The sequence below is a fragment of the Terrapene carolina genome, unplaced genomic scaffold (assembly GCF_002925995.2).
Source record: "Terrapene carolina triunguis isolate 2854851 unplaced genomic scaffold, T_m_triunguis-2.0 Scaffold558, whole genome shotgun sequence".
NCBI classification, from domain to species: Eukaryota; Metazoa; Chordata; order Testudines; family Emydidae; genus Terrapene; species Terrapene triunguis.
In genome coordinates, this window is record NW_020664909.1 from 12,899,723 (window position 1) to 12,924,876 (window position 25,154).

Here is a 25,154-nt window from a genome sequence, read left to right on the forward strand (position 1 = left end):
CTCCAGGGCTTATGATCTGGCATCTTCCACTAGGTAAAAATTTACACAAAAATTTAAGGAACACTAGATGAATAGTTCTAATTCAGTGTTATAACCATCTGACAAGTTCTTAAATAGTGGCTTTAAAAAATATCTTAAATAACTTCATCAATATACACCAATTTACTAACAGGCCTTGAATAAATTTCACAACAAATATTTTTCATAAATATCACTAAGTACTTAATGTAGATTTATGTGCAATTTATGAAAAAGCTTTTGCACAGTACAGCACTTATGAGCAAGTAGTGTGTATACCCTTTAGTAACCTTTAAAATATGTTGACTAATAAGCTTTTGTAAAAACTAGGACAAAAAAGGCCATTGGTAATTAATAAACAAAAACCTCTGCAGTATAAAGGAGCTTGCACAAATGATTATTATACTGTCTTAGTGGAATTCTGTAGACACAAAAATTCATGTTGAATTAAAATGTTGAAAGTTTTCATAACCTACAGAACATAAGATGTTTAACTTATGAAAATTATATATTTAAAAATCCTTATAGATTAAAAGGTTATTCAAAGATTATAAATTAGAAAAAAAATGTAATTTTTCTCTTTTCTGTTTCATGGGTATGGCACACAGTTAAACAAAACAAACTCATTTTTGTTACTGAGACATACTATTTTAAGAGATGTATCAATATGTTCCTGACATGTCTGTTGATCCTTCTTGTTGCTATTCTGTCTTCAGGGAAATCTTCTATTATCACACATGGCTGCTTCTACATCTCGAATAGAATTTCATATAAGTAAACTGTTCCAGCGTATCCTGCAACTCCAGCAGAGTAGACTTTGCCAGTGCTGTCTGTGTGGACAACTGGTCTTAATGTAAAAATATCCAAAATTCCAGCATATGGCAATGAACTTCATTCCAAGCAGAGGGTCACTGTATCCAGAACTGCATTTTGCTCATAATTCATTTAAACAATTTAAGTCTTTCATTCCACTTTATGGTAAATAGCATTCACTCTATGAGTCCAAACTAGAAAACCCCTGTGTGCTCACATAAGGCTCAAAACCAGCAGGAAATAGGAATTTCAATATGCTAGTAGGCAGGCAGTGAAGAACCCATTTAGGATAACTTCGCCCCATTTGCTATCAGCGTGATAGTAGCCACAGAGCGTCAACTGCAGGGAAACAAGTTGGGGATGGAAGATGTTAGTACTGTCACACAAATGGAGGTGTGACTAGTAGACCTACACACAGCAAATATCAGTGACCTAAGCTCAATGCTGAAGGGGAGAGGCAAGCTGCTTTTCCCCCCATATGAGCCAACTCACAAGCTTCAGTTTACCTGTGGCCAAGCAAAACCTTTTCAATTCAGGCTCTGCTCTATTTCACAGGATTAGACACTATAAAAACAAGTTCTGCTGTATTTTACAGTTTTTGTAAAATCATTCTCTTCTATTACAGCATTGCTGAGTGGCAAAAACAAGGCTACTAAGACACTTTCTTTAAGAGCCCCTGTTTTTGTAGACTTCTGACCTTTTTTTTTTTTTTTTTTTTAAAGTACCTTTGGGAAGAATTTTCTTACGCCCAAAAGGGAATTTCTTCAGGTTTTGTAAAATTCTTCTGGTTTATAAAGGTTAAGTATTACAGGTAGAGCTCAGACAGTGATGGTTTTGTGTCTGCACAATCTGCGTGATGGCACAGGGCCTTGTACATTCAGGGTCTTATCACACAACTATCTTTTCAGCAATATGTCAAATTCATCTTTAGGGCAATACCATTGGTGTCAATAATTACACCAAGGAAAAATTGCCCAAATAGGTGTAAACAGATCACATTAATCACTCACTCACCTCTTCTCTTCTCTCTTCTGCAGAAGGAACTTTAAGTTCTCGTGCTGTGTCATCCTTAGGGTCAAACAAGTATATGTAATCTGAAGAATAGCTAACAAGGATCTCCTGCCCATCTTCACTGTAGCACAGAGATGTTACCCGGCAGGATTTGTTATTGAGGTGGGGAGGAACAAAACGTGCAACCATTCCTGTAGTGCCCCGACCAGCATAATTACCTACAACAATAAAAAAAATGTGCAAACTATAACACATTTTCAGTTAGCAAATATATTGTTAACAAAACAGCCAAAATAGTATGAATTATAGCTAGAGAAATACTAAATATGGCACAAATGAGCAACAAGTCAGATCTAGTAAATATTTTATTTTGGTACTTTAACCTTTCTCTATTAATGTATATGCAAGATGAATGTGTTATATAACATATCACTTGCCATTGTGTATCTGTAACACTTATTGGGAACAGAATGTTATCAATACTAAAAATATTTACAATGCAAAACACAATAATTCAAATTACCATATCCAACTAGAGAAGAGATCTAGAAGATATTCCCTTCAACGTTTAAGGTCATATCGCTATGTACACATACTTATCTAAAGACGTGTGGCATATGTGGTGATGATATTCCTTTGAAATTTCAAAACATAAATTGCATTTCTCCTTTGACCAACTCACCTATGCTTTACCCACAAATCAATCTCCACTGGAACTATTTATAACCTTCCAAACCTCTGAACGGATTCAAAATAATCTCTTTTACAAATCAGTCCCAGACCTTTCTTTTTTCTGCCATGTATGGATTTCTCTCCAAAACTAAAATGGCCTGCAATTGACAATATTCAGTGCTAGAATAATGACAAGTTCAGTGTGTACTATCTCAATGCATCAGCAATAATAATGGATTCTTTATACCGTAACAGATGAGCTAGAAGTCTGCTTTTAAATGAGACATAGCATTTGCTTCCAGTCCTAGTGTGCCAGCCCTTAAAATCACTATATTCTGCACAGAAAAATTATACAAGGGTCTAATGTTTGTCATTTTCCCCTCTCTCCCTTACAGGTCCATACAGCTGAATTCAAAACAAAGGCAACTCTGTCTGCTTTGAAGACAGAGAAATATGAAGAACAGTAGCAATAAAAAAATGAAATTAATTTTTTTTTAAATAAGCTTCTATTAAATGTGGTATTTAACAGTATGATAATATTGTGTTGTATAAAATTTTTTATTGACATGCATTTGGGATGACTGCACTGCCACCCATAAGTACTAGAAAAAAAATAAATGAATTAAATATGCATATATTACTGTTACTTTGCATGGTGTTTGACAGATTAAAAGACAGTCCCTGCCCTAAAGGCTATTTCCCTGTCAAAGTCTACGTTTTCTGCTTCCCACTGTTTTGATCATATAGCCATTCATGAAAAGGTTATAATTTTTATTTTATGTTTGCAGTGAGAAAAAAGTATTTTTCCTACTTCTACCAAAGCATCTGAACAAATTTTCCTCATGATTCTAATGTTTAAAAATAAAAAATCGCTTTGGGCAAAGACCAGGACTAGAAAGTTTCATCCCAGTAACTCAAGCTTTCGGAAAGTTCTGAGCAACTGAAAATCGGGTCTTAGAATGGAAACACTGTGCCAGATTTGACTATAGATATTGCTACACAATCAAGCTATATTACACATATGTGCATGTACATATAGACACACCCCCTTCACTGTCTGTTAGAGGAAAGCAAAGAGTACTTGATTTATCTGGGTAAGGACTAGATTCAAGCTTTCACGGCGAGACCCCTACACATGATCCTCATTCAATTTTCACAACAAAAGAAATACCCAGGCAGACTATCTGTGGAGGAGAGGAGAGGAAGTGGTAGAGACTTCAGTGCAAACATAAAATGGCTTGTCCCTAAGACAGCAAGGCTTGGCGACATCTTCAATCAAGGTTCACCTCGCCGCTATTTCCGCTTTCCACCCAGGAGAACTCACGTCCTCGGTCTTCTCTAACCCGATGGTCGTTAGATTCCTCAAGGGCTTAGACCGGCTGTACCCACAGCAACGACAGCCGGTTCCAACGTGGGACCTCAACCTCGTCCTCTCCAGGCTCACAGGGCCTCCGTTTGAACCATTGGCTACCTGTTCGCTCCTGTACTTATCTTGGAAGACAGCCTTCCTAGTAGCCATCACCTCAGCACGGCGTGTCTCGGAACTCAGGGCGCTGACATCCGAGCCCCCATACACGGTGTTCCATAAGGACAAGGTGCAGCTTCGCCCCCATCCTGCCTTTCTTCCAAAGGTGGTGTCGCCTTTCCACGTGAACCAGGATATATCTCTCCCGGTCTTCCATCCGAAATCGCACGCTACTCGTCAAGACCAGCGTTTACATTCTTTGGACGTTTGCAGGGCCCTGGCTTTCTATATTGACCGTACAAAGCCATTTAGGAAGACGACGCAACTCTTCGTTGCGGTGGCCGACCGGATGAAAGGCTCACCGGTCTCTTCACAGTGCCTGTCCTCCTGGATCACGTCCTGCATTCGTGCTTGCTACGACCTGGCCGGGGTACCAACGCCACGCCTCACTGCTCACTCCACGAGGGCCCAGGCCTCCTCGACGGCCTTCCTGGCTCAAGTCCCGATTCAGGACATTTGTAGAGCTGCAGTGTGGTCTTCAGTCCACACATTCGCTACTCACTATGCGCTGGTGCAACAATCCAGAGACGATGCTGCTTTCGGGTCAGTGGTTTTGCACACAGCAATGTCGCACTCCGACCCCGCCTCCTAGGTGGGGCTTGGGAGTCACCTAACTGGAATGGATATGAGCAAGCACTCGAAGAAGAAAGGACGGTTACTCACCGTTGTAACTGTTGTTCTTCGAGATGTGTTGCTCATATCCATTCCAAACCCGCCCCCCTTCCCCACTGTCAGAGTAACCAGCAAGAAGGAACTGAGGGGGCGCTGGGTCGGCTGGGGTATATATCCAGCGCCATGAAGGCGCCACTCCAGGGGGCTCCACAGCCGACCCACCGGGGGTTGCTAGGGTAAAAAATCTTCCGACAATCGTGCACGCGGCGCGCGCACACCTAACTGGAATGGATATGAGCAAGCACTCGAAGAAGAACTCCTGTTTCCTATTTGTCCCAACTAAGCCCCTCAAACCCGCTGTGCAGAAGGCAAAAAAAACCCACCTCGCATTCGCCAATCTGGCGATGAGGGAAAATTTCTTTCCCAACCCCTTGAGAAACGAGTGACTAGCGCAATGCCCACACTTGACAAACCCCAGTGTTTCACCACTTCCAGGGGTGAGAGAGAGGGTGCTGCTCCACCTGGTCCAGATAAAAAAGGGCTTTTTCTGCACCAGCATGGACCAATATAGTCCTCCCTCTCTTCAATCACCTGGGGGGATGAGTCAGCATTGCCACTCTGACCTCCTCTGCAGCTACAGCAGAAAGTTACTCCCTGGCTCTCCAGCCCTATAAAGGGGGCACATACCTTTTCCAACTAGCCAGACAACAACCCCCACTGTTTAGAGTGAATGATCTCACCACACATTATCTAAATTTAGAAACTTGGTAATAACTTTAGGCAAATATTTAGGGCAACTAGTATGTCAGGTACAGTGACAACTACTGAGAAGTTAAATATTTGCTATAAGAGTCTGTAAAATTCACGAGATCCCTTTCTGCAAGAAACAGTATCTTCTAATGAAGCAAAAGCACACAAACATAGGGCTGACATGGATGCATTTAATCTGCATGTCACTGAGATGGTTCCTGCTCTCATTTTTACTAGAGAAATGTGGCATGCACAACCTAGAGGTGCAATCATACAATGCTCCAGTGTGGTTTATTTTTGTAAAGAATTACTTGAATAAAGACAGAGCATTGCATACTGGAACCAGTCTCTGTGTGCTGCATGTTCCAAGAAAGCCCTAGGAAACGTTATAGAATTCCATGTGCTGCATTTGACCTGCAGGAACTTCTTTGGCCACCTTAATAATAGCATTCACTGTTTCTTTGCAAATAATCTTTCAAAATATTTCCCTGCAGGCTTTACTGTACTTTTTAGTAATATCCAACATACAATCTTTTTAAAAAGCTAGATCTTACATAAAACTAAAACTTAAGTCATAAACCAGACAAACTAGAACTGTCTGCTGCTAGAAAAGTTTACTTAATGTTTATTTCCCACCTGTTGCTCTTGTGCCAAGCATTCGCCGGTCATATATTCTTACTGAGCTATCAGAACAGCCCACAGCAAGATAATATGGTATTGGAGGACAGATAGCTACAGAGGTGGCAGCACGTCGGCAGTTTATTAAAATATCCTGGAATAAAACAAAGATACTGCACTTACAAAATAGCTCCTAAGCATCTGAAGTAAAATACTACTGGGGAAAAAAAAAAAAAAAAGATGCAGCCCCACTGGTCGAGGTTCTGCAATCATGTTTGTAAGAGAGAACCAAATCTGGCCCTATACAGATAGGTGGTAAATGTATTACAGGGAAGAGTTACTGCAATGGACAAAAATGATCAGAGAATGAAAAACAGCATTATATCAACCTAAAACAAGCTAACAGTTAAGGGTAGAGAGGGCTAACAAATGCTTGTATTTTCTTAAATATAAAGAAACCAGGATGTGAATAGAAAGAATTGCAAATAGGCAGGAAGTGTCTAAGCTAATTCAAAAGGATTAGAATAGATTTTGTTTATGGGCAGATAATTGGATAGAGGAATGTCATGTAGTAAGAGTAATGTAACAAGATTGGGGACCAAAATAACCAAAGCCTAAAATGGAACACAATGCAGAAAACAGAACAGAAGAGATGGGTACCAAGGGGACAGTAAGTATAACATACATTTTGGGGGTCAGTTTTTATCCAGATCAGTACCAAACGTTTTCTGGGATCCAAACACTATGGATGAAATTAATACCATCCAGGGAGATATACCAGTGATTAATCTGGTCTAATATGTTCATTACCCCACTCTATTTTACAGAGGCTGCTCAACGGTTTAAAGTTGTAGCTGAGCTTCCATTATAAGTTCAATTGACACCACCACCTCAAAAATGCACAAAAAAAGCCATCACAGCCTCAAGATTGGAAAGTTAGGTCTGAGGCCAAAGTAGAATTTTTCTGGCTCCATGGGAATTTTTGTACCAAGTTTGAAGTAAACCAAACCAGAGGTTCATAAATGTACCACAGATGTACAGAGTCCAAACAGCACTCTTTTCTGGCTCCATGGTAATCCCTATCACATGCTTCAGTCAGCTCATCGGGGCCCTCAAAAGCCTTATTAGGGTTCAGATTCTAATACTAATATTATAGCCCTATATTTCGATCATCTTATTGGAACATTTGGTTCTTACATCTTTACAATCTTCTTTTGTGCAACTTGTTTTGATGCGAGTATCAAACCACCTTACAGTTCCATCCTCACCGCAAGAGAGGAAAGTATAGGGATCATTTGGTACTGTCATAATCTGCAATGAAAAAAAATCAGTACCATTAATACTTCAAGAAATAATATAATTTTGGGAATAAAGCCTTTAATATTAGTGAGCAATAATCAGAGGGTGATTTTTAATTGCACTCAAGATTTCTATGAAAATAATCAAAAGTGAAAGATAGTTGAAAATTTAAAATAGTTTATATTACAGTCATTAAAACAACCTTACAGATAGTCCTCCAGCAGCTGAAACAAGCAATTAAATCCCACAAACACTTACACTGCCTATTGCGTAAATGAGGCACAAACTTGGTATTTTCAGTTATTAGATAAATAATTAGCATCTAAAGTGAGAATACAAGACAGCTTCATTATGTTTTCTATTATGCAACAAAAGAACATTTTAACACTCTAACCCCAGAGTAGTCTTAAAATCCATCCCCATACAAACCACAGGAAAATACTTAACAGCACTGTTCCTCCAATCAAGTTGCTTCTTCCATGCAAGATACAGTAATTAACTGAAGTCTATTATTGTTCCCTATCCTTCAATGCATTAATCAATATCTTCTTCACTTTCACTGAATTGTTTTATTACACCATATTCCTGATCTCAGGAAAGCTATAAATTCCTACAAAGATGTAGTGATATTCCAAATAAGGGTGTTCCTAGAAAACTAATCACTGGTCCAGATTCATTTAACAAATCATTCCATAAAATATATAGAACAAGAAGTGCCAAATATTACAGAGCGGAACACCTCTGGTGCGTGAAGGCATGTGAATTGTGATATGACCACACACTTTATTTCTTTATATACAAAAGAAAATTTTAAAAATATCTTATGGAAAATGTAAACATCTTTCATTTGAATATGTGTATCTCAAGCCACTAATTTACACAGAATGAAGTAATCAAATTGTTTAAAGTTTAGAAATCCTAGAATTACTATTCCAGTCAACATATTTTGTTGTTCAACAGTACCCTTCCCTTTCGGAGTTCAATGTCTGAAAAACAGCTACCAGACCATCACAAGTTAAGTGCAGCAGCACCTCACTCTTTCACACTACTGACAAGAGCAGACACTTACTAATTCAGTAATTTATTGTAACAGGCTGAATCTACTTTCATTAAAGTCAATGGGAATTTTTCCATTGACTTCAGGCCGTAGATGAACAAACACCAGGCAAAAGTAATAATGAAGCACAAATGAAGCACATTCATTTATTTCAAATGCTGTAGTTTAGTTTTGATTATATTGGTAACAGTACAGTATTTTATAATTCACTATTAAATATGCTGTAATTTGTAAGGAGCAAGGGGTTTCTTTTCTTGTTATTAAAAAAATGAAATACATATCAGTAGCTGTAACCCGGGCTGACTTCATAAATATTAACCCTTAACACCATATTGTATATAACTAGCTATCATTAAATTATCAATCTAAAAAATTTAGCTGGACAAAAAAATATGAAGGTAGGAATTATCCTTAGAAGTATACTCTCTTTCTGAAATAGAATTAATGTGAATAGCGGCAATGCCTGGTATTTGGTAGTGACTATTCATAGTTTTTGAACTGCCTGGTGTAAACTGCAAATACTCCAGTCTCCAGAGGCCCTTTTTGTGTATGCGTCTGTCTCGCTCTCAAAAATATACTCCATTCCTCTTCACCCACAACTTGTCTTTCATAAAACAATGGCACAGTGCTCATGAATTTCCACAAGCTTCCTTATTGTGAGGTGGGTCAGTCATGGTCTGTAATTGCCACAAGTTTCAAGTTATGAAGCCAGTCTAAAATCTATCCCACTGTTTAATTCAGAATTAGTACCTGAAGGCAGATAATATTAGCTTTTGTTATTTAGAGAATCTAGTGAGACAAAGTTCTATTTTTAATATAATGAGGCAATTAAATACAGTTGAAAAATAAACTCAGGCAGCTTAAACACATTTTTCCCCACGGTCAAAAAATATTTTTAAATGAGATGAAGCATCTAACAAACTGACATACATTAATTCCAAGTTGTATCTGCAAGTCAATTCTTTTCTCCCCAGCACTACTCTTACTTGCTCTGCTGAGCTTTGAAGTTTCAGGGATCTAAGATACCAGTGCTCACTGTGCTATACAACTTTGCATCTGCTTCATTATTCAAGTACAACAAGACAGGTTTTAAGTAGAGTAATAATACTTAAATAAATTATACATTTATAAAGTACCTTTCTATCCCAAAGTATTTTACAAATATTCTATCAAAGAACTGTTTTGAAAATAGTAAAAGCTGCTGAAGTGCATATACCACCGGCAGAATCACAGAAGAGTCAGAGAATCACTCATTAAATCCTGAAAACCAACAACTATGATTTCACCTTCACCTTCTCTGTTACCTCATCTATATCCACAAGGACAACACACAAGCTGCAATCTCCTTCACTTCCACAAAAAATAGGCTAACTTAACTCTGAACAAAATCAACTACTGAAAATACACTGTGGTTGAGATTTTCAACAAACTGTAGGCGATTTTAGAAACATCTTCCAATAACTTTAATTAAAAACATTACAAATCAGTAACTTCCCAAAATGATAAATGCTACAAGCTATTTCTATTTAAAAAACAAAAAGATTTCCCTCCATTAGCATTCATCTAACACAAATCAAACACAGCCATGCCCCAACCATCTACTTCAATGCCATCACTTCAATATTCCAAACATTTACCAGATACCCATTTTAACAACTATACATGGTCAGAGTTCAAGGTTGCATCATTCAGTGTGTGGCGAATAACTCTGCCTGGTACAGATGCACAACTAATGAGTTATGGTGGAATTTACAAAACAGAAGTTTTGTATAGGATGTATACTTTAACCAAAATGTTGTGAGCATCATGCTCAATAAAACTGAAAAAGGAACATCAAGAATCTACTCTCTAAAGAAATATCTATGACTGGACAATAGACTGATGAAGTCTAGTCACAGGTTCAAGAAATTTAAGACTAAAAACGAAGAATGGAAGATCGGAACATGAGACATGAACTTTTAAGCTCTATTGAGAAAGCTATTTATTGAAGTTGACTATAGGTATTATGCTAGTTGACACAAGATGACATGTTAGGCTAGAACAAGTTCCCAGCAGATGCAAAAATGGGGTTCTATTCCTCACCACATTCATTAACTTATCCTTCATTGTTTTCTTCTGGCACCCCCCTGTATCACACAGTTACTCTGATCTTTGGCTGAACTGGGTGCTGGAAACTGAATTTGCACTACAAATATGCATGTTTTAGTCTATATTCAAGATTCTGCTGCTCCAGTTTTCCCAGCCTAATGCTTGGCTGTTCACTTTCCTCTGGAATAATCTCCAACTACTTTGTTCTCTTTTATAAAAGGAAAAGAACTCAACTTGTTCAATATATCAAATTCATATTTATCCAGCAAGGCTTGGTAGTTAACACTATAGGTAAATACCACTGTCACCACTGACTGAACTCTTACCTCTTGACCATGAGAAAACTAACAGTTGGTACTAAAATCTAGATCATGTTGAATAGGCTTGGCCCTTAGTAACTCATATCTCAACCCTCAGAGACTCTTCTGAAAACATGGGTGGAGTGACAGGCTACATCATCCTCTTGCATATTTTTGGGATGCAATGAGGGTAAGATCAACTCATACCGTCTAGTTAAGGGCTGGATAAATAAGTGCAACATCATATAGCGAACCACGTTAAGACATGAAGCGGTTTAAAAATATGAAGTGATGTTAGCTCCCATGATAAGAGGGAGAATGTCACTAAGGAAGCAATAGCTTCCTGATCAAAATAAATGAGAACACACAAATTAAATGCATCTCAAAAAAGAAATAACTGGTGTGAGGGAGGAACCTAAGATGATCTTTGGCAAAAGTGACAAGCAATACTGAGTAAAGTTCTACAATATAAAAACTTACATCGGTATAACTACGTCATTCATGGGTGTGAAAAATCCGCTCCGGCGTAGACAGCACTATGCTGACAGGAGGGCTTCTGCCATCGACTTAGCTACTACCGCTCACAGAGATGGATTAACTATGCCGACAGGAGAAACCCTCCCATTGGCATAGTAGCATCTTCACTGAAGTGCTACAGCAGCACAGCTGTGCCGCTGCAGTGTTTTAAGTGTAGACCTGCCCTAAGACTATTGAACTCAAGCTACATCCAGACACAAAGGATTTCTACAAATACAAAATGAGCTCCATGGGGTTGCTCTGCACACCTCCTGAGAAGACGACATTCTGCAGTTAGCAAATGTTTGTGACAAGTCCTTTAACTGAACACAGACATATACTGTTAAAGACACTTCTACCACATAACGAGAAATTAATCCCGACAGCTCTTTAGACATGTTCCTTTTTGACATGAATTGCCATTCCTTTGCTTTGTTTGATACTAGTACATTTGATTCTTCTAATATCTTTTGTCCACTCTGTATAAAAACCAAAGGACCGATCAAGAACTAACTAATGCTGGAAGGTCTGAGCTAGATAATTATGAAAGCAGCATTTGAAAAATACGGGAAAACTAAGATGGAATGTTGACAACCCAAGAAAGTGGTGACAGTTTAATCAATAACACCTTTATCTTTTGTAAAATTTAGTATGGGTAAGTCGCTAGGGCAAACAAGAGGCAAAATTGTCTAGTGAATTTAGCATGAAATTGGAGTTAGGAACTCCTGATTTTTACTACAGCTTTGCTAAGTCACTTAACACACTTTGTGTTGCTTTGCCCATCTGTAAAATAATGTAAAATAATACTACCATGGGGTGTTGAGGATTAATGATGATTGTAATGTATTATTTCCACCAAAAAAAGTCCTTAAGATTATAAAGGTGTATCTGTAACTTAAAGGTGAAAATGTGCTGAAAGCTAGTAAATTCTCAGTAAGATTTTATATTTATATTTACCTTAGTACAGTAAAGACCTTGTTTCTCTCCCTTTAATAAAAAAGGATATACAAACTACCTGTCCCCCTAATATGTAGATAAACAAGCTCTATTATGTATCTGTTGCTATCTGCTTATATATTTTGCAGGGAAAATGGCCTTAACAATACTTGACTTTAGAGTCTCCTTTAATTGGACAATTTATTTCTCTACTAAAGGAAATTACATATGAAATGACCCCTAAAAGTTACAAATCAAAGGAAAACTAGTTTAAATGACTGTGAAGCATAAAAATGAAGTTGTCACTGTCAGACTGAAATCCTGGCTAATATCAACACCAACATCTGTTTTTCCTGCCTTAAATAAATCTTGTGCTTTTATACAAAGATGATATACAATACCTCATACGTAGTTCCATAGTGGCACGTAAATTGGCATTGTCTGTTGGTCTCAGCATCTTGCTCAACATTAGTATAAAAAATTACTCCATCTCCAGAACAGGACACAATCTGCTTGTCATTGGTGCATGGTAAGAATTTTGCACTAAAAATATTTGCCCTGTGTCCTGAGCGAATAGTTGTTAAAACCTACAAAGCAAACAAGAAAGGCTTGTGTTAGGTTAATATTTTCAAAACAAATAGCAACACATGGAAAAATAAAATAAACTTTCAGCCAATAATCCCAAAGTTCCAGAGTATGGCATGCCAGTAATGTACACAGTCTGTTATCCATAGAACAAAGAAAATGTTGTGAGAAAGGAATGGATTGGGAGATAAGGTGGTATACAAGAGGCATATACATGCTCTCTCTTACTCTACCTCAAAATGGTCTGCAAAATGAAAGAGTTGGAAGACCACTGCCCTAAAAGTATTTCTTGAAATAGCCAGTACCTATATTTTAAAGATTCTGACTCTTGGACACTAATCCTGGAACATGAAGAGGTAGCATTACATTAAGTGGTAATGAGCTGAGAAGACCTAAAGGGAGCAAAGAAATCTAATATGAGCACACTATTTACTTTTTAAATGTACTGTCCTGAAGTCATCCCAAAGGTAAAATAGCACAAACTTTGAAAGAGCAAAATCATATTAAAAAGTAGAACTGAAAAAGTTTTATGGTGGGTTTCACAGCATCCCTACTTCTAAATTGGAACTTAACCTCACTACTGTAGGACACTAAAAATTTCAGACTTGACTACAGTATTAGTTTATTACCAAACATTTTAACATGATGCATATTTAATTCAGCAATGAATTTTTTAAAATCATACATACGCAGTACAATTTAGCAATGTAAATGCAATGTATTTATTTTACCATAATCTTTTATATGGTCTCAATATTTTGTGGCAAAATATTCTGTATACTTTCATTTCCTAACCCACTTTAGATTAGAATATTAAAACTGAACAAAATTAAAAAGCTACCTGTGCTTTTCCACTTTGATTTACTTTATTTCTCCCACCTCTGACAATGAAACCAGACTGACAATTTCGGGTTTTTTTTCTAGCTATGGTCTCATTCTCATGTTAGCACAAGATGTTTACAATATGACAAGGACTTCTAAAGCTTTCCACCAATTAACTTAATCAAAGAATGCTTTATGGAAAGAGGAGGTTACTCACCCTGTGCAGCAACTGACGTTCTTCGAGATGAGTGTCCCTGTGGGTGCTCCACTCCAGGTGTTGGTGCGTCCCTGCGCCTTCACTCGGAGATTTTTCGTAGCAGTACTCGTACTGGCCACGCATGCGCAGAGGCTGCCCCCCCGCAGTGAGTCTAGGATAATAATGCGCATGCGTGGCCAATCTCCTCAGTTCCTTCTCTACAACGGAGGCTACCCCAACTCCGAAGTAGAGGGGAGGAGGGTGGGTAGTGGAGCACCCACAGGGACACTCATCTCGAAGAACGTAAGTTACTGCACAGGGTGAGTAACCTCCTCTTCTTCTTCGAGAGATGTCCCTGTGGGTGCTCCACTCCAGGTGACTTAAAAGCCGTGTATCTTAAGGAGGTAGGGACTTCGGATCTGATAGGAACGCCGTTGATAGTACAGCCCTGCCCAAACGTATATCAGATAGAGGGCCTTGAGTAAGGGCATAGTGTTTAACAAATGTGTGCTCAGAGGACCAGGTGGCTGCTTTACAGATATCAGCCAGGGGAACTTTGCATAAGAATGCTACAGAGGAAGCCATAGATCTAGTGGAGTGTGTTCTGATGCCGTCTGGAGGTGTAACTTTCTTCATCTGATAGCACAACCGGATGCACTGAGAAATCCAGTTCGAAAGTCTCTGGGTAGAAATAGGCGTACCTTTGGAAAGCTCCGCGATGGAGACAAAAAGTCTGGAAGAATTTCTAAAAGGTTTGGTTCTATCCAAATAGAAGGACAAGGCCCTGCGTACGTCTAGTGTATGCATTGAGGCTTCGAACGAGTTCGCATGTGGCTTCGGGAAAAAGATTGGTAAGTGTATCGGCTCATTAATGTGGAATGACGAGTGTACCTTAGGAAGAAAATTGGGGTGTAACCTGTGGGTAACCTTGTCTTTGAAAAATAGCGTATATGGTGGGTCTGCCATAAGAGCTGCTATTTCTCCTGCCCACGAGGTGGAGGTAATTGCCACTAAAAATGCTGTTTTCATCGAAAGGTGTAAAAGGGAGCACGTGGCTAGGGGTTCAAATGGTTGTTGAGTTAGGCAAGATAGAACTAGATGAAGGTCCCACGGAGTGGTGGGTGGTTTTATGTCTGGGTATAGGGTTTGGAGTCCCTTGAGGAAGCGCTTGGTGATAGGATCAGCAAATACAGAAGTACCATCAATTTTGTCATGAAAAGTTGTAATAGCAGCTAAATGGACCCCGATGGAACTGGAAGAAAGGCCGGATTGCTTAAGGTCCAATAGGTAGTCAAGTATGAGTGGAAGAGATGCTGACGTGGGACTAAGTTGTTTAGTTGAACACCAGTGTGTGAATCGTTTCCACTTACATAGATAGGTGGTGCGAGTAGATTGTGTTCTGCTATGTAGGAGCACTCTTTGAACTTGTTCAGAGCAATCTAGTTCGTTTTGGGAGAACCATGTAGGAACCATGCTTTGAGGTGGAGCATGGATAGGTTGGGGTGGAGAAAACGGCCGTGTTGTTGTGATAGGAGGTTCGGAATGAGAGGCAAGGGGATTGGTGGTCGAATCGACATTTTGGTGAGAAACAGAAACCAGGGCTGTCTGGGCCATGATGGGGCAATTAGGATCACCTTGGCCCCATCTGTTCGTATTTTTATCAGGACCCTGTTCAGAACCGGTATCGGGGGAAATGCATAGAGTAAGTTTTGGTGCCATGGGATCATGAATGCGTCTCCCAGGGAATGTTTGCCTAGCCCTGCTCTGGAGCAAAAATTGGGACATTTCTTGTTTTTTGCAGTTGCAAAGAGGTCTATTGCTGGGTAGCCCCAAATGCGGAATATGTTGTGAATGGTGTGCTCGTTTAATTCCCATTCGTGATCCCACAGGAAACGTCTGCTTAGTTCGTCCCCTGTGGTATTCATCACTCCGGGAAGATAGGCCGCTGATACCCGGATGTTATTCGCAATGCACCAGTTCCAGAGTTTCAGAGCCTCTGTGCACAGAGACTGGGATCGAGCTCCCCCCTGCCTGTTCACGTAGAACATGCATGCAATATTGTCTGTCATTATGCGTACGTGTTGGTTCTTGATCAGTGGCAGGAATTGACGGCACGCATTGCGAATGGCTCGAAGTTCTAGGACATTTATATGGAGAGAGGTCTCGGTTGAAGACCAAAGCCCCTGGGCTGTGTGGTGAGACATGTGTGCACCCCATCCTGTCAGAGATGCATCGGTCGTCAGTATGAGGGATGGAGCCTGCTGAAGAAAGGGGACTCCAGAGCAGAGGTTGGAGTGAATTGTCCACCACTGTAGAGAATCTTTGACTCGGACAGGTATGGAGAGAGTCTTGTTTAGAGGGTGCACATTTGGTCTGTACACCGTGGCCAACCACGCTTGGAAGCACCTCATGTATAGACGTGCATTTTGGACGACGGAGGTGCACGAGGCCATGTGACCTAGTATTTGTAGGCAGTCCCGGACAGTCACCTGGGGACTGTTGCAAATCCTTGTGGCCAATTGACTTATAGAATTGAAGCGGGCTGGTGGGAGAGATGCCAACCCCGTCCGGGAGTCGAGGTATGCCCCTATGAACTCCAGATGTTGGGTGGGGTATAATGTGGATTTGTTTTTGTTTACTTGCAGGCCTAAAGATAGGAAACAATTGATGGTAAGTCGTATGGATCGGAGAGCTTCGTCGAACGTTGAAGCTTTGAGGAGGCAATCGTCTAGGTAAGGAAATATTACGACCCCTTGTTTTCTGAGGTAGGCTGTAACTACGGCTAGGATCTTGGAAAAAACACGGGGGGCCGTGGACAGTCCGAAAGGGAGAACCCTGTATTGGAAATGTGTGGAGCCGAGAGTAAAGCGTAGGAATCGTCTGTGGGACGGGTGTATAGTCACATGAAAATAGGCGTCCTGTAGGTCGAGGGCTGAAAACCAGTCGCCCTGCTCCAGCGCTGGGATTATAGTGGTGAGAGTGACCATCTTGAACTTTTGCTTTTTGACAAATTTGTTGAGCCGCCTGAGGTCGAGGATTGGTCGCCATCCCCCATTTTTCTTCTCTGTTAAGAAATAATGGGAGTAAAAACCCTTCCCTCTGTGTCGTTCTGGCACAGTTTCTACTGCTCCCAGTTGAAGGAGATGCTGCACTTCTTGGAAGAGTAGTCGCTAGTGAGATGGGTCCCTGAAGAGGGACGGGGAGGGTGGGTGGGAGGGAGAGGAAGGGGATGGCGTATCCAATTGTAACTACCTCTATGACCCATTTGTCAGATGTAATTTTCTGCCATTGATGAGAGAATGGTCGTAGACGGTGTCCAAAGATAGGTGTGCCAGCTGAAGTGGGAACGCTGTTTTCTAAACCCTAGACCAATGCTTCAAATCTGCCTATTAGTTGGAGGGGGTTGCAGCGCCCCTATAGAGTTAGGACGACGACGCTGGAATCTTGGTCATTGGCGTTGTTGTTGCTGTTGTTGTTCCTGTGGTCTATAGGAATGTTGTGTAAATGCGGGGTAGCGTGGGCGGTGATAAGGTTGATATCTATATTGTCGTCTTCTGGTCGCAGGTGGCTGGAGGCCTAGGGACCGGAGGGATGTCTTGCGTCCTTCATCGAATGAAGCATGTCATTTGTGGTGGAGGCAAAAAGTTTTTCCCCGTCGAAGGAAAGATCTTCAATGGTGCTCTGGACCTCTCGAGGGAAGAAGGAGGAAGAGAGCCATGAACCCCGTCGCATGACCACTGCTGTGGCGGTCGACCTTGCTGCAGTGTTAGCTACATCGAGGGCCGCTTGGAGAGCGGTGCATGATATGGTTTGTCCCTCAGAAACCAGAGCTGTGAATTGTTGTTTCTTCTGCTCTGGGATGTGATCAATAAAATCCATGAATTTATTATAGTTTTTGTGGTCATATTTTGCAAGGACTGCGGTATAATTAGCTATGCGAAATTGTAGCGTCGAGGATGCATATACTTTACGGCCGAAGAGGTCCAGGCGTTTACTGTCCTTGTTGGCTGGGGTGGAGCAGGCGTACTGTTGTTTGGCCCTCTGGTTTGCTGCATCCACTACCAATGAGTTTGGCGCCGGATGGGTAAAAAGGAATTCAGAGCCCTTTGAAGGAATGAAGTACTTCCTGTCCGCTTGTTTACAGGTAGGTAGGCTAGTGGCTGGATTCTGCCAGATGGATTTAGCGGGTTCTAAAAGGGCTATGTTGATTGGTAATGCCACTCTAGAGGAAGAAGAGGGCTGCAAAATGTCTGTTAGTTCATGCTGTTGTTCAGTGACTTCCTCCAAGTTAATTTTCAAGTCACCGGCAGCTCTTTTAAAGAGGTCTTGGAATTTTGCATAGTCATCCAACGGTGTTGGAGGAAGGGGAAGTAAGGCTTCCTCAGGCGTTATGTCGGGCTCTGCTGGAATAGGAGCAGGACTCAGTTGCTCCTGGGAGTGTGACGGTGCTGCCTGGTATCTTATGTCACTGGCAGGTCCGTCACGTGGCGGTGCTAAACCGGTGTTGCGCCTGGTCGAAGTGCCGTAGCGCATGTGTTCTCGGGGGTACGATGCCCATGGTGCCCAACATTGCCATGGTGGTGGGTAGGGCATAGGTGGTGCCACCCAAGGGTTCACTCCCCATGGGGCAGGATCCTGAGAATAGGTTGAGGTAGTTTTTTTTGTAACCCCTGTTGATTGGGGTCTGGGAGTCTTGATAAGGAGAAAAAACTGCCTGTGGATCAGTTTCCTCCTCACTGGAGGAAGGTTGTTCTGATCCTGAGTCATGCATTGGAGAAAAACAGGCATTTATCAGGGGAGACTGCAGAATAGGTGACACCAATAGATCTGCTGTCTGAGTAAATTGAAAAGGTGAGGCTCCTGTGTGAGGTGAAAACTGTGGAGGAGGAGGTTGCCGTGAGGGAACATTCCTCTGAGCAGGGGTTTTGCCTTTGATCTCCCTGTCAGCCTGTGCCGCGGTTGCCGGTGCCGTGGTAGGTGCCGGGGGGGCAACATCAGCCCGCAGAGAGTCAGGCGGGACGGGAAATGTCGGCACCGCGTCCGTCTCGGTGCCGAACGGTGCCATAAACGAGGCAGGCAACTGAAAGCCTGAAGCCTCGGCACCGGAGCTTTGCGCTGCTGCCGTCGCAGCCTGAGGCGGCTTTCGTGCGGTGCCTGAGGAGCCCGGCTCTTCAAAAGTGCTGAGGCGAGGAAACACAGGCAGGGAAACTGTTGACCTGCCTGAGGCACTTTTGTGCCTCACCAACTTCTTTGTTGGAGAGGGCTGCCCCTTTTTTGTAGCTTTCTTCAGTTTTTTTGAAGCAGGGGGGCTGTGGCGGGCAGTAGAGCCGGAGTCGGCGCCTGGGTCTGAAACTGACCCGATAGACTTCTGCAGGAGGAGCAGTTTCAGTTTAAGCTCCCTGTCCTTTCGTGCCCTGGAACTGAGTTTGGTACAGTGGGCACATTTTTGGGGAATGTGTGTTTCCCCCAGGCATTTTATACAATGAGAGTGGCCATCAAAGAGCGGGATAACGTCCTTACACGTAGAGCAGCGCTTAAAGCCGGTGGAGCCAGGCATGGTAGAAGCGGCTGCGGCTGAAAATTTTTTTTTTTTTTTTTTAACAGATAAAAGAACTAATGAGCTACACTAACAAGAACTGACAACAAACTAACTACTAGAACAGGTAATTGTAACAAAGTGAGGGATTTCCTAACGAGTCTGCTGAGCTCCGTCTCAGGCCGGGGACGGTAGAGAAGGAACTGAGGAGATTGGCCACGCATGCGCATTATTATCCTAGACTCACTGCGGGGGGGCAGCCTCTGTGCATGCGTGGCCAGTACGAGTACTGCTACGAAAAATCTCCGAGTGAAGGCGCAGGGACGCACCAACACCTGGAGTGGAGCACCCACAGGGACATCTCTCGAAGAAGAATCAAGTTTCTCTGTAAATTCTTGCCTTGTATTTTAAAAGCATTACTTCAAACTTTTTAAAATGATTTATGCAGGTGCTAACAATATATTATTTAATATTCTGCATGTTCTAAAATATGGATACAACTATATATTACATATTCAGAGAGCCAATCAATTCACTTTATTTCACTGCATTCTACTCTTTATTCAGGTAGGTTCAGAAGAATTCAATAAACAGAAATGTTAAAAAAAAAAAAAAAAAAAAAACCTCAAAGCTCAATTTTGTTTAAAATGAGCGAAGAGTTCAGCACCAAATCCACAGAGCTCTGCTGCCAAACTAAGAGATCTCAATGGGTGCCTTCCATTATATTAAGATGCTTTAGCTCAATCACAGCTAATGTCCAAAATAAGTGGTGGTTCTGATAGATACCTCCCCCTCACATTCCATGGAAGAAATATTTTTGACTTCACACCAAATCATATCTGAGCTCTCAAATAAAAATCAACAAACTAAATAATATGAGGCTTTTCTCCATTCCCTAATAACTTCTCTGTTAGTTATGATATATATGGTATATCATATCATATACATTGTGATATATCTGGACTTTAGCAAATCTTTTGATACGGTCTCCCACAGTATTCTTGCCAGCAAGTTAAAAAAGTATGGATTGGATGAATGGACTATAACAGGGGTCGGCAACCTTTCAGAAGTGGTGTGCCGAGTCTTCATTTATTCACTCTAATTTAAGGTTTCATGTGCCAGTAATACATTTTAACGTTTTTAGAAAGTCTCTTTCTATAAGTCTATAATATATAACTAAACTATTGTTATATGTAAAGTAAATAAGGTTTTTAAAATGTTTAAGAAGCTTCATTTAAAATTAAATTAAAATGCAGAGCTCCCCGGACTGGTGGCCAGTATGAGTGCCACTGAAAATCAGCTCGCGTGCCGCCTTTGGCACGCGTGCCATAGGTTGCCTACCCCTGGACTATAACGTGAATAGAAAGCGGACTAGATCGAGGGGCTTAACAGGTAGTGATCAACGGCTCGATGTCTTGGTGACAGCTGGTATCAAGCGGAGTGCCCCAAGGGTTGGTCCTGGGACCAGTTTTGTTCAACATCTTCATTAATGATCTGGAGGATGGGATGGATGCACCCTCAGCAAGTCTGCAGATGACACTAAACTGGGCGGAGAGGTAGATATACTGGAGGGTAGGGATAGGGTCCAGAGTGACCTAGATGACTAGGAGGATTGGGCTCGGCTTGACAAAGCCCTGGCTGGGATGATTTAGTTGGGGCTGGTCCTGCTTTGAGCAGGGGGTTGGACTAGATGACCTCCTGAGGTCTCTTCCAACCTAATCTTATGATAACGCCCACCACTGCTCCCCTATTCCTTCCCCAAAAAGGGAATGCAGCCTCCCTTTGTTCTCCTCCCACCTCCCCATCCCTTATTGAGTCATATACTATACCCTTCACCAGGTCACAACCAGCCCTATTCCTCTTTCTTCCTTGGTCACAGGCCCTACCAAAGTGCCTTCTTTGCAATCAAAAGCTGATCAGCCCCTCCCTCCCTCTACCTCAGATTTCTCCAGTTGAGACCCTGGTGCTGCTTCTGAAATTGACGTGAAACTCTGCAATGGGGCTGTGCCTGCACTCAAACTCTAGGGAACTCCTGATTCTGCCCCAAGAGGGCTGAAAAAGCAGAATGAGTATGTGCAGCTCTCAGCACTGTTCTATAGTTTCACTGAAGGAAGGAAGCTCTCAGCTTCATCATCAGCCCCATCTGTCCCAGTCCCTCTCATCCCCAGCTACACTTCATGTACAGCAGTACCATAAGGGATTGAACGATGCCATTCCCTCCCAGTCTCTGACTGCATTCTATGGTAACAGTGTCAAGGGTTAGTTTTTCCAGCCCCTCCCTTCCCTTCCTCATATATCCCTTGCTGCTTTCTTTATTGTGCTGACAGAATGGGAAAATTAGAGGCACCTGTCACAAAAGCTGTTTGTGCACAAGCAGAGAAAAAGAAGAAAAGATTTAATATGTGGGGCTTAGCTCTATTTCATTACCAGCCACCACAATGCCCCTTCCCTCCCCTCCGCCTTAAAAAAAAAAAAACAAAAAACAAAACAAAAAAAACCAGCAGCAGAAAAATGCTTGCTTCAGAGCACCATTTGGCCTCCTAGGCAAAATTAAGGCCTGAAATACTTCAGACCTTTTCCACAGGAGTTGATGGGTAATCCAAAAATTCTACATTTCACATTGCTGATCCCTGATCTATGCTGAGACACAAGTTTAAACTGTTTGTTACTTATAAAGTCCAAAATAGTTTGGGAACTGCCTACTTAACAGCACTTCTTACCTAGGATACTGCCACAGTTGTGATCAGCAGAGTCATTAATGCCAACAATATCTAAGGGCTAGTCTACACTGGCTATGCTAAAGCGCTGCCGCAGCAGCGCTTTAACGTGCCTTGTGTGGTCATGGCACAGCACTGAGAGAGCTCTCCCAGCGCTCTAAAAAGAACACCTCAACGAGGGGCGTAGCTCCCAGTGCTGGGGCACTGTTTACACGGGCGCTTTACAGCGCTGCAACTTGCTGCACTCTGGGGTTTTTTTTCCACACCCCTGAGCGAGAAAGTTGCAGCGCTGTTTACTGCCAGCGTTGACAAGCCCTTAGCGTAAAAAAACAGAGAAGGCTGGTTCAGGAAGTTGAACTTTATTCCCAGCTTGAACCAATGCAGTCCAGATTTCTCAAACTTTTAGAGTACAATGAAAAGCTTTTCCCTTGCCTCCAGTTTTAGAGAAGGGAGTGGATGAAAGCAGAAGAGATGATATATGGGGATTTGCATTTGTACCATCTCATATATAAGCAGTCCATACTGCATTGTGCATTAAGTATTATGCATTTCGCATATTTATAATTTGTATGTGTTAATTATGTAACAAAAATTAGTGCTGAGATAGGTATGGTAAACCATGCTGAAACAGGGCAGTCTCCGTGGGCCATGCTTCCATGATTGTAGCTGCAATCTACTCCATTTTACGTAAACTACTATACGTGCAACCCTCTGGCTCTTAACAAGCTGTCAGTGTGGTCCATAGCTATGCAATGCTTCCCTCCTATAATTGGAGTAGAGATCTTTAAAACAAGGGCAGACAGATTTTGGGGAAATACTGTAAAATACTGCCTATCCAGAAAGTAAACTTACCTTTCTGCTGTAGGGATTGCTAATTACCAGGTTGGTGTCATCTGAACCTGACAAAATATATTCTCCTGTATCATTCCAGCAAATTGTATTCACCTGTTTGAAATATTTAAACAAAAATTTTAATTAGTTTAGGAAAAATATTTAATATTGAAAATAAAATAGCCAAGAAATATCTAGATATGCAAATGAAATCATAAAGTTACTTAAACAACTTCAAAATACATAGGGGTGCTTAAATATGTTCAGAGACCTGATTTTCACTACTTGGCCTCACCTTGCACATACATGCTTTCCCCTGGCTAGCCACCTGCACATGCAGGTGATGGGGTTTGCAAACAAAAATTCTATTAAATGTGCATGTAGGTGTTGAGAATCTGAATTGATATGTATTTGATAGTGAAAGAAAAGTGTACAGTGTGTTCAGGTTCAAACTTGCACAGAGAGTGAATGCTAGACCAAACCATATCTCCACTGAAAAAAAAACAAAAATCAGGCCTTTAATTTCTTCAGCCTGATATGTTAACTAATTTTTTCTCAGTAACACATCAATCTTTTACCTATATTCTTATTCATATCAAAACTTAAAATGAATGTAAAAAAGTTTACACACACACACACACAATATCAAAAGGTCAATATTTCTATAGACATTGAAAAGTATGTTCTAACAGTTGATTCCAACAAGATCTCTTAAGTCATTAAATCTGAGTTGTTTGCATAAAAAAAGCTGTGATTTTTAACAAATTGTTTGATGAGAGTCCACCTGTTTGAAACACGCTGGCATCTCTCAGTACTCGGTCTAATGTATTCTGTAACATTCTTCATATATACACCATGCTCCTGCATCTCCCTATAAGCGCATACCACAGGCAACAGAGTTTAATTTGCTGTTTATTGTGAGCTAACGTGTACTTTTAAAATGCTCAGCTAACTGGGAAATTGATACTTAAAATTTAGCAGTTGACTAAACTCAGTAGTCTTTCATAAAAATAGTTATTTGGCTAATACAGAGCATTTGGGGTTTTGGACCCCTCCCCGCACCCACCTTTCTATACTCTGAATTGCCTTCTTTGGTCCCTTGTGGCATCACAAGGGTCCCCTCAGATAAAGTAAGCCTTTCAATAGAGTTTCTGGTACCTATAATTTGACATATTTGGGTGTTTTACTCCCTAGAATGTATTGCATTCTACAGAGTGCTCTGAATTTGGGGTCACAATGTTCTCATTATTGCACCTTCAAAGCACTAAGTATTCAGAATCTGGCTAACATGTACACACTCACAGCTGCCACCCCTTCTCATAAACCTGGTGAAAAGCCCATATAGTACTGCAGAAACCTTCCCAGATCTCTCCTATGAGAAGACTGTGATGATGCTCTTCCAGTAGGGAAAGAAATCAGGTTGGGAGCACTTTGCATTTTATTTCCTTGTAAGTTTTTCCTTAAAAAAACCCCAACATTACAGTATTACAAATGAAGGTGTAAATAAACTCAAATACAGAAAAATCAAAAGCTTGGACTCTCACAGTAATATGTCTTAGAGTTCAGTTAAACAGGAACTTCACTCACTCCTCTGAGACGGTGAGGTCCATAATGAGCAGCTCAACATAGAGGAGCTGACAATAGCCATGAAAACCCTGAAATGTGGAAAGGCAGTTGGACTCAATGGCATACCTAGTGAACTATTACTATTGTGATATCATCCTGAAGTGAAATGGCTGCTTGATTTCTTTCATTCCTGCATGGAGACAATGCAGATACTCAGGTTGCAGAGACAGGCCAAAATGGTTGCACTACTCAAATCACAAATATCATAACTGTTCAAAGAAGTTATTGGCCAATATTCTTACTCTGCTCAACCTACAAACTATATAAGTGGATGATAATGGATAGAATAGCACCAATAGTGGAAGGGCAGCTGACTGATGACCAAGCCAGTTTCTGCTCAAGATGTTCATACTGTGGCCAAGTTGCAAACTTAACTAGGGTTACTATATTTCAGCAAGCAAAAAAGAGGATGGGAGGAGCCTCCGCCCAAGCCCCGCCCCCGCCCCGCCCTCGCCCTGCCCCTCCCACTTCCCGCCCCCCTCAGAACCCCCAGCCCTCCCCCCACTCCTTGTCCCCTGACTGCCCCCTCCTGAGACTCTTCCCCCATCCTAACTGGCCCCCTAGAACCCTACCCGTACCCTGACTGCCCCAACCCTTATCCACACCTACACCCCCTGACAGCCCCCC

General features: G+C 41.4%; 1 protein-coding gene across 5 annotated transcripts in view; it reads right to left on the minus strand.

The window, feature by feature from the left end:
* DCAF6 (DDB1 and CUL4 associated factor 6) overlaps positions 1-25,154 on the minus strand; it is a 164,410-nt gene that overhangs the window by 86,015 nt on the left and 53,241 nt on the right. For all 5 annotated transcript variants that reach the window (XM_026659013.2, XM_026659014.2, XM_026659012.2 and 2 more), the window contains exons 3-7: positions 22,923-23,015; positions 12,616-12,801; positions 7,217-7,330; positions 6,038-6,173; positions 1,846-2,060 (exon numbers count right to left, since the gene is read on the minus strand). In XM_026659013.2, coding sequence (XP_026514798.1) covers positions 1,846-2,060; positions 6,038-6,173; positions 7,217-7,330; positions 12,616-12,801; positions 22,923-23,015 — 744 coding nt within the window. The remainder of the gene's footprint in view (positions 1-1,845; positions 2,061-6,037; positions 6,174-7,216; positions 7,331-12,615; positions 12,802-22,922; positions 23,016-25,154) is intronic.